Below are 15,718 nucleotides of genomic sequence, written 5' to 3'. Positions count from 1 at the left end.
AATACAACGATGCCAGAAAAGATTATTGCACTTAGTGTTATTGCACATGTGTGGATGTGTGTGTTTGTTCAGTTAAAGTCTTTGTTGTGGAGTCTGACAGCAGTGGGGAGGAAAGACCTGCGAAATCTCTCCGTCCCACACCGTGGGTGCCGCAGTCTCCCACTGAAGGAGCTGCTCAGTGCTGTCACAGTCTGCTGCATGGGGTGGGAGATGTTGTCCAACAGGGATGACAGCTTAGCCGCCATTCTCCTGTCACTCACCACCTCCACTGGGTCCAGAGGGCATCCTAGAACAGAGCTGGCCCTTCGGATCACCCTGTTCAGTCTCTTCCTGTCCCCAGCAGAGATGCTGCCGCCCCAGCAGACCACACCATAAAAGATAGCAGAAGCCACCACAGAGTCATAGAAGGTCTTCAGGAGTGGGCCCTCCACCCCAAACGACCTGAGTCTCCACAGCAGGTACAGCCTGCTCTGCCCTTTCCTGTAGAGGGCGTCTGAGTTATGAGTCCAGTCCAGTCTGTTGTTCAGATGAACACCAAGGTACCTGTAGCTGTCCACAGCCTCAATGTCCATACCCTGGATGTTCAGTGGTTGCAGTGGAGAATGCTTGTGCCTGCGGAAGTCTACCACCAGCTCCTTGGTTTTACTGGCATTGATCTGGAGGTAGTTCAGCTGGCACCAGTCCACAAAGTCTTGAGTCAGTCCTCTGTACTCCTTGTCGTCCCCATCAGTGATGAGGCCGACTATTGCAGAGTCATCAGAGAACTTCTGCAGGAAGCACTGGGTGGAATTGTGGGAGAAGTCTGCAGTGTAGATGGTGAAGAGGAACGGAGCCAGAACCGTTCCCTGTGGGGCCCCCGTACTGCAGACGACCCTGTCCGACACACAGCCCTGAGTCCTCACATACTGTGGTCGGTCGGTGAGGTAGTCCAAAATCCAGGTAGTGAGGTGATGGTCCACTCCAGAGTTCTCCAGCTTGTCCTTCAGAACCGAGGGAAGAATAGTGTTGAAGGCACTGGAGAAATCAAAGAACATGATTCTCACAGTGCTTCCAGCGGTCTCCAGGTGAGCGAGGGAACGATGTAGGAGGTGAATGACGGCATCATCCGCTCCAATGCCAGGCTGGTAGGCAAACTGAAGTGGGTCCAGTGATGAGCTTGTTAGGCGCCGAAGCTGAGCCAGGACCAACCGCTCCAGGGTCTATATAAGTACATTGTAGTTGCTATGGATCATTTCACCCAACAAGTCAGCAACAACTGGAGCTGAAAAGATCTTTTTAGACTTTGTACTCAAGTATCATCATCAGGGAAATGAGTTGGCCATTATGGAACAATATCGCAGCATCCAAGCCTGACAGACAAAGCCTTGTTATACAACTGAAAACAGTCAAAGGTGAGAGATTTCATTGATCAGTCCTCTTTTCAAACATTTTTACAAATAAAAGAAAACAGAAGATTTGATGAAGTAGATGACTGAGATCCATATCCACAGCCAACTCCCACAACAAAATATTTGTTTCACATCAGAGACAGAGGAAAGATAATATAGTACCTTAGGTCATCTATCGATTACACACAGAAAAAAAAAAGTTCTCCACTAAGAGTAAAAGACAAAAGTTCATAGTCAAATGTTGAGTTTATCATTGTTATCAACTGTTGTTCATGTTTTCCTGGTAAAAATTAGGTGTGAAGTGGAATGTCTTTAAATAATGCAAATACTCGGGATTTGTTAATGTCACAGACATCAGATAACAGGAAATGATGACGTGGGCTAAAGCAGGAACAAATCTAGATGCATGACTCCCTGATGTGTCAAGCACGTAGCTTTAGTTGTATAAAACTGGTTCTAACACTCCTGTCACAGGTACAACTTCTCATGCAGATGAGGAAGAGACAAGCGTGGGACAAGGTAAAGACAAGTTTCATATTTCTATAAGAACAAACATAAAGTTTGATATATCTTTAATATTTACATATTTTTTAATTTTGTGATTGTTTTTCCTCATTCTTGGTAGAATCTCTATTGATTTAGGTTTCATCAAAGACGCACCATGAGGATGAAAGAATGTGTTTTTATTTTTGTGATCATGGCAATTTCTGAAGCATTCTCCTTAAACCCAGTAAGTGATTAGTTGCATAGTGATATTTCAGAAATCGTAAATATCAATATGCAAAGAGAACTTAAAGAGATTTTTTTTTATTATTTGTCTGGTTTGTTTTGTAATCAAGTTTGTTGAACAATAATACTGAATATTAAATATCAGCTACAAACAATGATTTTGGTTTTTCAAAAAGAAAAACAAAAATTGTAATTTTGCATGTTGACCAACAAGTATGGAGTGTGTTTTCTATCAAAGCTTAAAATGAAAAAAAAAATAAAAAACATTTATTCACAGTACTACATACAGTATGTTAAATGATGGAACATTTATTTTAATACCACTTTGATATTTTTACAGAATGGGCTAGAAATAGTGGGTAAGTTCTATTTTTTTAATTTTCCACATCATTTGATGAAATTCAATTTTTTTTTAATATTAAAAAAAAACTGTATACAAAAATACCTCATCTGTTTTTGTAGATGTTGGTGAAGTGAAGGACATTCCTGAAATAAACAAGGGTAAAGTTCAACATCTACTTATAACTAAACCTTTTTATAAGGATATTTTTGTTCTTCATGCAACTGTACTTGAATATTAGTGACTTGTTTCTAATTTTTTAAATTTTATCTTAGAATTTTTACATGATGATATTTTGGAGGTGAGTTTTTTTGTATGAAGATAAAAATGTATTTGTTCTAAAAACATCTGTGTGCATAGTAACTTTGCATTATGTCACAATATACATGTTTCTTACACTTTAGCCTATAGGCAAGCAGAGGAGTACCATTATTAATGAAAACATCCTGTGGACATCTCCAGTCCCCTACCTCTTAAATAATGACCTTGGTAAATATGTATTTTCTTATAAATACACCTGAAAGAAGTCTTTATTTCTTTATTTCTATGGGAACACATCTTTGTGATGTCATACCTGAAAATGCATTTTTTCCATGTCAGCTGGACGCTTTTGACACATAGAAGCCACATATTGAAAAAAAATACAGCAGCATGTGCGAGTGAACAGAGCTACTTTAATGGAATAGTTTTGCAAAGCAACCACCCACGCCTTTGCTAAAATTTTTATAGCTCCATGCTTTATAGCCTTACAGTAAAATGCATGGGCAAGGCTAAGGACCTTTATTGGTTGTCTAAAATATCTTCTTCTTTTCTTTTAATCTCTATAACACAACAACGGTAGACATTAATTCTAAAGGAGTCATTCTGAGAGCCTTTGACCAGTTCAGATTGAAATCATGCATTGACTTCAAACCAAGGGACTCTGAGGACTATTACATTTCTGTCAAACAGTTAAATGGGTATGTTTTTCTGCTCTTTGTTGTTGTTGTTTTTAAAAATAAAATTTTCTACTTAGCTGTAATTAGCATAAATATTCTAAAAATGACTATGCTGATTTTTCAATTAGACTTTTTGTTCGTTTAGCTTAGTTTAATTTGTGATATATATATATATGTGTGTGTGATATACTTCTGCTCTTGCTCTTGACGAAGGCGGTTGCACTTTTCTCCTCTCCTCCTCCTCCTCTCCCTTAGCTTCCCTGCTTAGCCTCTTGTGTCCTTGTCTAGTCTCGTGTTTTTTTGTATTACTTTTCCCAGGAACACTCACTCACAGTCTGTTCTCTAAAACCTAAAAGAGGAATTATGGATTGGATCAACTGGTCCCTAAATGCAATTGACACCCCTTTCTCAACGAGAAGTTTGGGCTTGGGTGAGCCTGAGTGCTGAAGATATCTACCTATTTGGAACCATGGTAACAGGGTTCTGGCTGATCGGAGCTGGCTTGGCCCTGACTTATCGAAGAATTAAGAAAGCGGAACCGGCTGTTCAAACCCCCACAAGGCTGCCCACTGGGATTGAAACGATGTGATTGAAACGATTGCTGCACTCAATGGGCTCATTGAGTGCAGCACGGATAAGATCTTGGAAAGGCTACGGCTGCTGTGAATACTCAGAATAAGATCTCTGACTGCAGACTGGATTACATCTCAGAGGGCTAGCTCGGAAAAACATCTCTGAACGCAAATTGGATGACATCTCGGGGAGGCACACTGTCGTGAGTTCTCAGAATCGGCTCCTTGAGCACAAGAAATGACAACATCACAGAACGCAAGTATGGCGAAGCTCGCGGCTCTCCAATGGGAGATTGAGAGACCAGTGTTAGACTGTAGAACTGCTTTGAAATTCATATGAGCTGTTCGCACTAAAGTAAGAAACACCATCACTTCATGTTGATACCCTCTCGGCGCCAGCTGCGGTCGTAAGGTTGCAGCCGAACAAAAACACCCTGATAACGACTGTTTAGACTGTTCCTTCCCATTCCATGCAAGGCCACCTGGGTTGGCTGGAAGACTGTTTACTTAGCCTAGCAGGGCGAAGGACACTGTCTCAGCTGAACTCTGGACACACACACACATACACACTGATATGCACACACTCATCCCCCCTTCCTTTCCAAATGCCTTCGACGCTTATTCCCTTCCGATGCTGACGGTGGATCAAGGAGACCAGCGCACAGGCTGCAGGACCGGATACTGTCTAAATCAGCTGTCTCTCACCCTTTACCCACCCCTGTTGCTTGTCATGTGTTTCTTTGGTGTATTAAGAGTTTTTTCATGTGCTTTGTGCAGAGGGGTTTTTTTCTGTTCTCAAACTGATCTCCCTGTTGGAGCTCAGTCTGGGGGGGGGGAGTTATTTTTTCTCCTTATCTTTCCTCATGTGGTGCATTTTCCATTGTTATACCTCTCTGACCTGTCTTCCCCATGTGATGTTTTGTGTAATGTATGTATGGCTGGAGGGTAAGATGGCGCCGCCATTGCGCGCAATAGGTCGGCAGCCTTATGAAATTCCCCCTTATGGGACTAATAAAGGTATATCAAATCAAAATATATAGTTCTAGCAAAAGAACAAGATGAATACAGTGAAATTTTTAAGAATGGTTATGTTTTTGTTATTTCTTTTCTGATTTATTTAATTGTGATTTTATAGATTAAACTAAATAAATTACAGAATACATAACTAGTTATAGGACAAATATTCATCAGTGTTCTGCCTTTAATTTCAGATGTTGGTCATACATTGGACGAATATTTTCCAATGGACAGGAACTCTCCATTGGAATAGGCTGTGGTTACATTGCAATTGTTGAACATGAGTTCCTTCATGCTCTTGGCTTCTACCATGAACAGTCCAGATATGACAGAGATGATTATGTGACGATTAACTTTGAAAACATCCTAGAGGGTTTGGTTAACACTTATACTAATTATAACAATGTTAATGTCTTTGTTCAATATTTCTATTCAAATACTTATCTTAAAGCTGTATAAAGCAGTCTGCATAAATGTAATAACCACTCTGAAATTGTTAACATAAAATCATAACTATTTAATAATCTGAGATTGAGTCATAAAATCAATGAAATCACTATAGTGAGTATACAAAATATTTCCTTTTATGATTTGACCTTCTCTCATATTATCAAAATATTTTCAGTTAAGTGTACTGTATCTGATGTTTGACTTTTATATATGATTTTTATAGCTTACAAGCACAATTTTAGAATAGTCGGCAGTGATGAAAGCACCACCCATGGAGTCCCATATGACTATTTGTCCGTGATGCACTATGGCAAAGATGATTTCACCAATGGCAATGGATCTACAATTATCACCAAAGACCCCAAATTCCAGAATCTTATTGGTCAACGACTGGAAATGAGTGCTAGTGATGTTCAGGAGCTGAATCTACTCTACAAATGCAGTAAGTGCTCAAAGATTATGGGGACCAGCATCCAGTTTTAGGAATACTCTGGGATTACTGGTTAAAATTACTAAGGACACCGTGAGAATATTGTGCTCTTAACCAATAGAAAGTAACCATTTTCTTTCTCACACTCACATTTGTAAATAGTTTTTACATTGTTTTTAGAGTTACTACGCGCATTTAAACTTAGTAGGGCTCTTTACTAGGGGTTTTTACTTATATTCACGAGGCCATAAATTTATATATTATTGAATTCCAAAATATCTATTATGATCACTTTTTGAACTGGCACAATGATCAAGTCTATTTGTTTTAAGAAAAGTTCAACAAGTCACAATTATGATTTGAAAATGGTTTAAACAAACAGACAACCATGCTCATATTTGCACCTATGGCCAATTTATAATCAGCAAATAATCCCACTCTATTTGTTTAATTCATACAAAAAACAACATACCGGGATTGTCAGGCTGCGATTTCAGCAATATCATGAGTACTCCAATAATCAACTTTCTGTTGCTCATTGTCAGTAATTAACTAAGCCTAAAAGTGCTGAATGTGTGTAGAAAATTGCTCACGTGAAAACAGTTCACTCACTTGAGATGACAGTTTTGTGAGTTGACAATTTTGCCTTTTCCCTCCAACCTTCCTTGAAAAAAAAAACTTGCGCTTTTAATTGATCTCTACAGGCTCATCCATTGCCTTTAAGATGTACTGTGGCTTTACTAATGGGACCATGTGTCAAATGAACCGCTGTTCAAAGAGTGGCAATGGCTGGGAAATGGTAACTGGTGTTTATGGTGGTCCCAGCTCTGACCACACCAATCTGCCCAGTGGAAATGGTAATCAAGGTAAGGTTTCAAATATTGCATTTTTTTTATTGCAGTGTTTAATATACAGTTTTAAATGGAAAATGTAGTTTTCCACCTCAGCATTACTAACATCAAAAGTAAGCTGCCAGAGATAATAATAAATACTTTTGATACTTAAAATTTAAAGATAATTTTGAACTGTATTGTAGGTCAGGATGCGGGTTACTTCATGTATGCTAGCACAGGACCAGGTCAGGAGGGAGACTCAGCCTGGCTGGAGACAAAGAGGATGAGTCCCCAGAGGGAGTGTCATGTCCAGTGTCTGCAGTTCTACTATTACCACAATGGGAGCCAGACAGACGAACTTAACATCTGGATCAGAGAGTTTCAAGATGAATGGGACTCCACAGGAACTCGCTACCTCATGGGACAGATCAGTGGTAATGAATCATTTGCGTGATTATTTATGATGATTTTCTCCAGAGAAAGTATAAATGTTTCACATTTCACATTTTGTCATGAAGACATACGTCACATTCACCTATTAATCTAAAAATTCTCCCTCTAGGTCCACCGACATCTCACTGGACTCTCCACCATGTTCCTCTAAATGCCACCAAGCAGTTCCAGGTGGAGTTTGAGGTTCGTAAAGGAGCAGGAAACTCTACAGGTGGCTTCTCTATTGATGACATCAATCTATCAGAGCTCGAGTGTCCAGATGGAACCTGGCAGATTAATGATTTTGAGAGATTTTGGAACAGTACTCATACTCCGGCCCTGATATATAGCCCAAGGCAGTATTCCAGTGAGGGCTATGCTTACCGGGTAGCATTATATCTAAGGCAGACAGATTTTGGAGTATATGTGCATCTTGTCTCTGGTGTCTATGATGACCAACTGAAATGGCCTTGCCCACAAAGGCAATTTACTGTTCAAATGGTGGATCAGAACCCCAACATCCAGCTACAGATGTCAAGGCAAATGAGTCTCACCACTGACCCAAATCTGCTCACCACCACTGGTACGTTTGCAGAAAAATGAAGTAATGCTTAAAAAATCTACTAACTAAATTATTGACCACTATGTTACATATGCTTTCTATAAATAGGTGTTCCCTTTTGGGGCAAACCTCGTGATGTTGGAACTCAAATTGTTGATGAGAACAATGAGCTCATCTATGCTAATAACCTGTATGGTAGATATTATTTTGCATCTTTGGAAGACATCAAATCCAGAGATTATCTCAAGGGAGGGAGTGCCATTTTCATCTTCAGTGCACAAGGCAAATTTAAATATTTTCATTGTTAAATTTAAATATTGTACTTGAAACTTTTACAACAGAAATGCATGAAGTGATGCAAGTTTCTGTATACATATTTTAAATTTCTTCTTTCAATAGATCTCACACCTCTAGTTAATGGAAGTTCACTGCCATGTCTTCAAGTGAGAACAGTTAATATTACACATCCTCCTGGAGACCAGGATAAAGGACCTTGCTCATCACGGTACAAAATTTATTAAATTAGGATTCATATGAAGAGAAAACATATCATATGAAACAACATACAAATTCATAAGAAAATAGCAGTAAGCAGTTTGTATGTCTGTTGTTACTAGATCTGAAAGCTAGTGCACACTAGTGCTAGAAACTCTAGCACTGACTTCTGCACCCATGAAAGTTTTAATAGACCTCTCGAAAATGCTTTTACAGGATCTCAACCACCACAATTCCAATTCCAGACACAACAGATGGCAGGTACTCCACATTTCTCAAACATTTTCAGTTTTTTTTTAAATAAATAGAATGTGTTTCTTGCAGCCAGAAACACTAAAACTCTTACACACATAAGAATTTTGACCTACCTGTTAAAAATACTTTGTTGTTTACAGGATCTCACCTACCACAATTCCAATTCCAGAGACAACAGATGACAGGTACAACAATCATCTGTTTGTAAGATCGTGTTGTTGTCACAAGCTGTAAACTCTGCTGGACCTGAAATTTTAGACATTCTACTGCTGAACACAGTATAATTTTGTGCTCAACACAAAAAGCTTTATTTAAGGATAGTCATCAGCAAAACTTATAGTGAAGCAGCACATGCAGAGGCTTGGTGTACCAATGGAGGAATAGGGTGAGATGGTGAAAGCTGATCTGCAGTGGTGAACACTTAATGGAGTAGACAAAAGAAAAAGCTCATTTTGGAAGCTGTAATCATTTCAATATTTGATGCAGGATTTGAAATCAACATGTTATTTTCACATACATACCGTATAATGCTTTGATTTACACATGACCTTGCCCAGTGATGATGATGACACTAGTAATGCTAATATTAAAGTCTTTTGTCTCTGCCCATGTATTTCTTGCATGGGTAATAATGATTTATGCAGTGACCCACAAGAATATAGTCACCAGCCAATCAGAATGTCTGTAATTCACATTTGCCATAATAATGAATTGTTTTCAGTACCAATGTGTAAAATTACAAGACAACTGAGTGTATTATTTGTTGCAGCTTACAGCACACATAGATTATGCCCAGTAAAACACAACAGTGCTGATGGCGATGTACACCTTCTTCTGAAATGTATAACTCATTTAATTCCTTAATTCGTTTCTTTGTGTTTTAGCCTTTTTGGATTCTCTCCTGGTATGATGGCCTCTCCTTTCCTCACACTCCTGCTAGCGCTGCTGCTTTTGATACCCTGATGTGTATTTCATCCACATCTGGAATCTTTACATGAGCAGCACAATTGACGCTGCCAGATTACTTTTTGTTATTTTTGGATTTTGCTTCTGTATGACCTGATAACTATCTGTTCCTTTTTGATTTATTATAGATGTTTCTAATATAATGATTTGCTTTTTTGGTGGTGAAACCTTTCATTGTGGTTGTTGGTTTAATAATAATCATTTGCAACAATGTTTTCATTTTGTGTATACAATATAGCGACTAAAATAAAGCAAGCAAAAAATATGTAAAATATGTGTAGCTTTTAAACTGCTTTTGACCAATATCAATTTATAATCATATGACAGTTTTGTCTACTGCAGTTTTCAATCATGTGCAGTCCACATAGTTTGAAGTTACTATAATATAGTGTGTGTGTGGGGGGGGACTATACTACTATGATTAGCAACAGTGTGCCTTCTTGGATGTTGGCGTACCGATGCTCAACAAAAATAAATAAATAAATAACCTTTAAAACAAAATGTAAATGAACTCTTCTTGTGATCAATTTAGTTTCATTGATTTTACACACATATAATTTCTTTGGTTTGGCACCCATGAACGACAGCTTTTCACACACTCCCCCCTTCTGTTCTCCCATCTCACTATAAAAAAGGAAAATCTCATTAGTCCAATCACCTCCACCTACAGCCTCCCTTGCACCACCCTTCCCCTGCAGCTGACCCAGGGACCACAGCTCCACCACACACAAACATTCTTGGTTCATGATTTTTTTCAGCGTTACTTGGATTTTAATCATTTGGCAGTGGTGAACATAATTTACTAAGATAGAGAAATTAATTATTTTGACTCATCATGGCAGCATGGAATCCCAGTGGTGATAGGATTAGGGCAGGATCCCCAAGGGTCTAGAGTCTAGACACTGGTAGTGGTGAAGACGAAGATGAGGACTGGAGCTCTGAATGACTTGGATATGGTGGATATGCTGAGGAAGTGGGTTGCATAAACGAGAATCTGAAAGGCAAAATGGAGGGCACTGAAACCACACTGAGTGCAGGTTGATTAGCTAAAAAAGGGACAAGAAGATGATTGGATTAGAGTAATGTCTGTACTGAGACTGACGTTTGTAATGAGCTTTTTACATAAGTATTAACAGGATGCTTCTCTACCTCAGTAAAATGATTGAATGATCCAGACCAAACCACCAAAAGGTGGGGCTGATGTCACTTGGCAATATAAGGTATTATGTCTATCAAACACACACAGGCACACAACTACGCCAAAATGCAGATTGCACTGAAGTATTCCCATATGGTAATACTTCATTGCAATGACGTTTCATAATAAAACATTAATAATCACATCTTTCTTGTATAACAAATATCTGCAAAGTTAGTATGCCTTTGTTGATTACTAGTCACTTCCTAAAAAAGCTTAAGCTGTGACATTATTTTCATACATAAGATACCTTTTGGCTTTCAAGTGACGCAGGAGATATGTGTGACTAAACCATGACATCATGCAACTCCACTCAGGATCACTCATAATGCAGCGATTTTAACTTAACCCTTGGATGTATAAGTGAGTCAAAAATGACCCTGTCGGGTTGTTTTTGCTTGCAATACTTTTGTAATGAAAAGTTGTAATTATTTCATATTCTAGCTAAATATTTAAATATTTAAATTACCTTTTGTACATTTTACAACATTTTTGTTTTTGTTTTACTACTACAAACTTCCATAAGTGAGTCAAAAATGACCCCCATTCATTTCCTATGGAATTTCATGTGAACCTTTGATTCTTATCAACTGTCAGGAATATATACCTAATGGACCATAAAGAGTGTCACTACTTAAGAATAATATTTTACACAGCAATAACCAGTGTTGGGGAGTAACGGAATACATGTACCGCCGTTACGTATTTAAAATACAAAATATGAGTAACTGTATTCCGTTACAGGTAAAAGGTGGTATTTAGAATACAGTTACTTTGTTGAAATAAATGGATTACACGGCGGTACTTTCCTGTTTCATATTGTGGCGGGTCAGGACTGTTTGGGTTTTGTTTGACAGCTACGTTCTGTAGTTCCAGGCGGCAGCGTTACGGTTGCCATGGTTACAGGGTGACGCTCTCGCTCTGCGTGCTTCCTGGGTGAGAGAGCGCCTTTGTTGTTGTGCTAAGCTAATAGGCAGAATGCAGAATGTAGCTTCATGGGCAGTGTAGTCCGTGCTGCAGGGAGAATGGACTCGTTATGTGTCTTTGAGCGTGAGGTGGGAGAAAAAGGAGAGTCGAAAAGCACGACTATTATGGGGACTCTACAATAGGACAAGGTCGGCATCCCTCCTCTGATGAAGTCTTCCAAATTCAGGGAGGTTTACAGAACATTGGTTTTCAGTGGCAGTCTTATCATGGTTAGCTATGTCAGAAAGAAAAGAATGGCTGTTGAACTCCTGAGCACGATGTAAGGGGAAGAACACAACTGATCACATTCTCATTCTACCATGGACAAGATGGTTGTCACCTACACCTGCACCTACAAATGTAAAACATAGAGATGGCCCATGGTGCTGTGGCACAACTTGACATTGGTTTACTTTCTTTTTCACATAACTGTAGGGGTGGAACATACTGGCAGTCAGTTACTGTACATGGAAGAATGTACACTATGTTGTACATTTGGGAAGAGATATGAAACTTCCTTAACTGCAACAGTGACTCCCTGTTTGGATTATTAATGAAATCTAAAGACTGTCTTACACAATGCTGCCACTGTGTGACCAACCTTAGTAACATCAGCTGAACCTCTGGCTGCTAGGGATGGGTATCGTTTAGGTTTTATCCGAACCAGTACCAAACCGGTACTTTTGAAACGGTGCCGGTGCTCAAACGGTGCTCGAACCGGTGCTTAAAGAATGGAGAACACAAAATTGGTCCAAAAACCTCTCATGTTCAGCTGTTTTTTTGTAAAATGATAACAATGTTAGCCTTTTCTGCAGCTATAGGGAATTTATGGCATCACTCTTTGTTGGAAGCAGTGCTTAATCAATGGAAAAAACACAAACTTTGTCCAAAAACCTCTCATGTTTAGCTGTTTTCCACTTTTTCTTTGGTCATTTTAGCCTTTTTGGCCAGGGTGAAGGGAGTATCTGCCATCAAACAAGAAGACAGCCGCATGTAACTATGACAGTGTTTGATAGATCACCTTACATGCATTAATTTAATAACGTGGTTAGCTTACACACGAACAACATTAAGCTACTCATGCAGAGAAGAACGGCTGCTGCTGCCATCATCATCCGTCATCATTTCTGCTACACTGGCAGGGCTAGGGGCCAGGACTCTACTCTTCGGGTTTTGGGGGATGTTGCTAACTCTGGGTCCGATAACAGGCAACCCACCCACAGTAGATGTGCACGGTGTGAGGTCTCGCAGCAAGCTACCAAATACGGCGCATTTCTCGGCTTTTAACAAAATGCTTTACATTGCCCGTTGATTCATCAGATTCGAGTTTGCACAGTATCACCTTAAAGCACTTGTTGCAGGCTGCTGAGTTTGCATCTTTTGCTGTGAAGTACAGCCAGAATTTCACCGCTTCGCTTTGGGCATTTTTAATCTGTAGCTCTCCTCTAAAAGAACGTACGTACTGGGCCCACCTACTATCCTCGGAAAGGTAAAATGATTGGCTATAATCCAAAGTGTATGACATCTCAGGAAAAAAAAGCACCGAAATAAAGCACCGAAATGTGCGTTGCTTTTCGGTCTGGTTACTACCGTTTATGTCAGAACCGGTAGCCATCCCTACTGGCATCCCACTTGAAATGCACATTTCAACACTCAGTTCACAACAGATAAACAAAGAGCAGATTTACCTCCACCCAAACATTTTTAGAGAAGTCTTACTTCATCCAAGTGGTAAACTAAATTATGAAATCTTGTGTTAACACATATGTATATTTTATTATTTAAATCTTTGACACCTGTTAAACAATACGTAAACGTTACTTTGGTTAACTGCAATTCTGAACTGTGACAAATCTAAATAGTTAGGAGTTTGAACCTATTCAAATATAAAGAAAGCACTATTATGTTTAGAAACACTGTACGTTCATGGGTCTTGGTGATTTGCTATATCAAAAAAAATGTTAGTAACAACTTTTTAAACCTTTAATAATAACATTTAATTTAAAAAATAAACATTTTAGAGTACATCATTGGTCCTCTATGTTTTTCAGCAGTACTTGGATACCTGTCTGGCCAGGAAAGATCTGGAAAGTTTCTGTTCTCTCCAAAAATGTGAATTAACAAACATGCTTGTAAAACATAAAAATCATATATAATTTACAACCAATGTTCCCTCTGTGTCTGAGCGAACGCACAAACTCCCTGTGTAGTATGTTAACACTATTGGAAATAAAATAACAATTTTAAAAACACAACTTCTTTTTTTTTCTTTTTTGTTTTTTATAAAGCTCTGACTTGTAGTATGAGTATGAGTATGTGGTCTGGGAGAGAGTCCTGTAACTCTCTGTCTGCAAAATACAGTATATAAAGACCAATGTTGGGCAATTAATTATATAGTTAATTCTTCTTCTTCTTCTTTCTGTTTTTTTTCTTCTTCTTTTTTCGCCTGTCCCGTTTGGCTCTTTTGCCATCAGAATTATTGTCTAAAGGTGAAGAAAGTTGCCCAACGGATTTACTTTACCAAATGGACCCTCCCAGCCTTGTGGTAATGGTCTATTTGATTCACCTTTTATTGTTTATTTTATTTTATTTTCACTTTGCTAAATACAGGACAGACTTGACTGGGGAAAGAGGGAAAGAAAAACAGCAGGGAAGAGGAAAGATGATAAGGGGCAAACAACAAAAACCAACAAAATAAGCAGACAAAAAATACATGTATCAATCACCTGGATCACCTGTTGAGAAAGAAAAAAGAGAAAACAAGCAGAAGAAAAAAAAAGAGCAATATAATAAACATCACAATGATGTTTGTTGACGTTCATGAATTGAACGCAGATTTTTGCTGCTCAGAGACCGTGCCATCAGTGCGCAATTGCCCTTCAGTTTTAATAATTGTACAGTAGTTCAATTTTCCAATAGTTTTGCCAAAGTAAGCAAGACCACATGTGCAACATATCATCTTTTAAACACTGGTAGCTACACATGCAGTCACATGCCTAACCTATTTGAAAACGGTGTGTGGATGACAACAACACACTGGTTTTCTTATGTTAAAGGTTCAATGATTCTTAATTATCATTCTTCACAAAGAAGCTTGACAGAGCAAGATGTTGTTACTCGAATCTCAGTGCTAATAATCGTTAAAATAAGTAATGACCTAAAAAAGTAGAATAAAATTAATTAAAAAATACATAAATAAATGTAAAAATAAAAATAATATAAAATCACGACTTATAATATAAATAAATGACCTACTAAATAATAGGTCGTTATTACTAGAGAAAGAGCATATGTCTCCTATATTGGCTTCACTTCACTGGGTCCCTGTAAATCCAGAATTGAATTTAAAGTCCTAATCAAATACAAAGTCATGAATAATCAGGCCAAATATCATTGGGCCAGATACTAACCCCGATTTGCTCTTCGATGCATCCATTAGAGTATAAATATGTATGAGTGTAAGTTGGCAGCGGTCTCCAACCTTTTTTGCGCCACGGACCGGTTTATGCCCGACAATATTTTCACGGACCGGCCTTTAAGGTGTCGCGGATAAATACAACAAAATAAAACTAGTACCGGTACCGAAAAAAAGAAGATTTATTCATAACACACGTGAAAAGACCCAGGAAAACCGAGTTAACAATAAAAATGATAACAAAATAACGCTCAAAACCGATAAAAACCCTGAAAACCATACATTTCACACCTGAGCCTCAACTCTCACGGCCCGGTACCAAATGACTCACGGACCGGTACCGGTCCGAGGCCCGGGGTTAGGGAACGCTGAGTTAAAGCACTGACAAAAAGCATAGAGTGCTCGTGTGAATGGGTGTGTATGGGTGAATGCAGCGTGCTGTATAGAGTAATCCAGGAGAATAGAAAAGGGCTATATAAGAATCAGTCCATTTACAATAGAAAGCACATTGAGTTGACTGTTGTTGTGACTTGATATTGTATAAACAAATGGTAAATGGCCTGCATTTGTATTTTCTAGTCCCTAAGGACCCCAAAGCGCTTCACACTACATTCAGTCATTCACCCATTCACACACACATTCACACACTGGCGATGGCAAGCTACACTGTAGCCACAGCCACCCTGGAGCGCACTGACAGAGGCGAGGCTGCCGGACACAGGCGCCACCGGG

The 15,718-nt window shown here is 38.8% G+C and overlaps 1 protein-coding gene across 1 annotated transcript; it reads left to right on the top strand.

The window, feature by feature from the left end:
* The first annotated feature begins 1,837 nt into the window (after window positions 1–1,837).
* LOC106674862 (meprin A subunit beta-like) lies at window positions 1,838–9,868 on the top strand. Its single transcript, XM_076889538.1, has 17 exons — window positions 1,838–1,907; window positions 2,014–2,118; window positions 2,458–2,476; window positions 2,580–2,618; window positions 2,733–2,758; window positions 2,862–2,946; window positions 3,299–3,416; window positions 5,179–5,357; window positions 5,658–5,876; window positions 6,569–6,730; window positions 6,901–7,131; window positions 7,260–7,712; window positions 7,800–7,973; window positions 8,091–8,196; window positions 8,403–8,447; window positions 8,582–8,626; window positions 9,326–9,868. Exons 2-17 carry the CDS (start codon window positions 2,050–2,052, stop codon window positions 9,402–9,404), a joined length of 2,049 nt encoding a protein of 682 aa, XP_076745653.1. The 5' UTR covers window positions 1,838–1,907; window positions 2,014–2,049; the 3' UTR covers window positions 9,405–9,868.
* The last annotated feature ends 5,850 nt before the right edge of the window (window positions 9,869–15,718 follow it).

This window comes from Maylandia zebra, linkage group LG11 (genome assembly GCF_041146795.1).
Source record: "Maylandia zebra isolate NMK-2024a linkage group LG11, Mzebra_GT3a, whole genome shotgun sequence".
Classification (NCBI taxonomy): domain Eukaryota; kingdom Metazoa; phylum Chordata; class Actinopteri; order Cichliformes; family Cichlidae; genus Maylandia; species Maylandia zebra.
This window is presented reverse-complemented; position numbering and strand designations above follow the sequence as displayed.

Bases quoted from the DNA above. Each gene is read 5' to 3' on its own strand.
- LOC106674862 (XM_076889538.1), top strand. From the start codon at position 2,050: ATGAGGATGAAAGAATGTGTTTTTATTTTTGTGATCATGGCAATTTCT. The intron at 7,713-7,799 runs GTACGTTTGCAG...TTCTATAAATAG, and splicing joins AAATCTGCTCACCACCACTG to GTGTTCCCTTTTGGGGCAAA. The intron at 8,448-8,581 runs GTACTCCACATT...TGTTGTTTACAG, and splicing joins CCAGACACAACAGATGGCAG to GATCTCACCTACCACAATTC.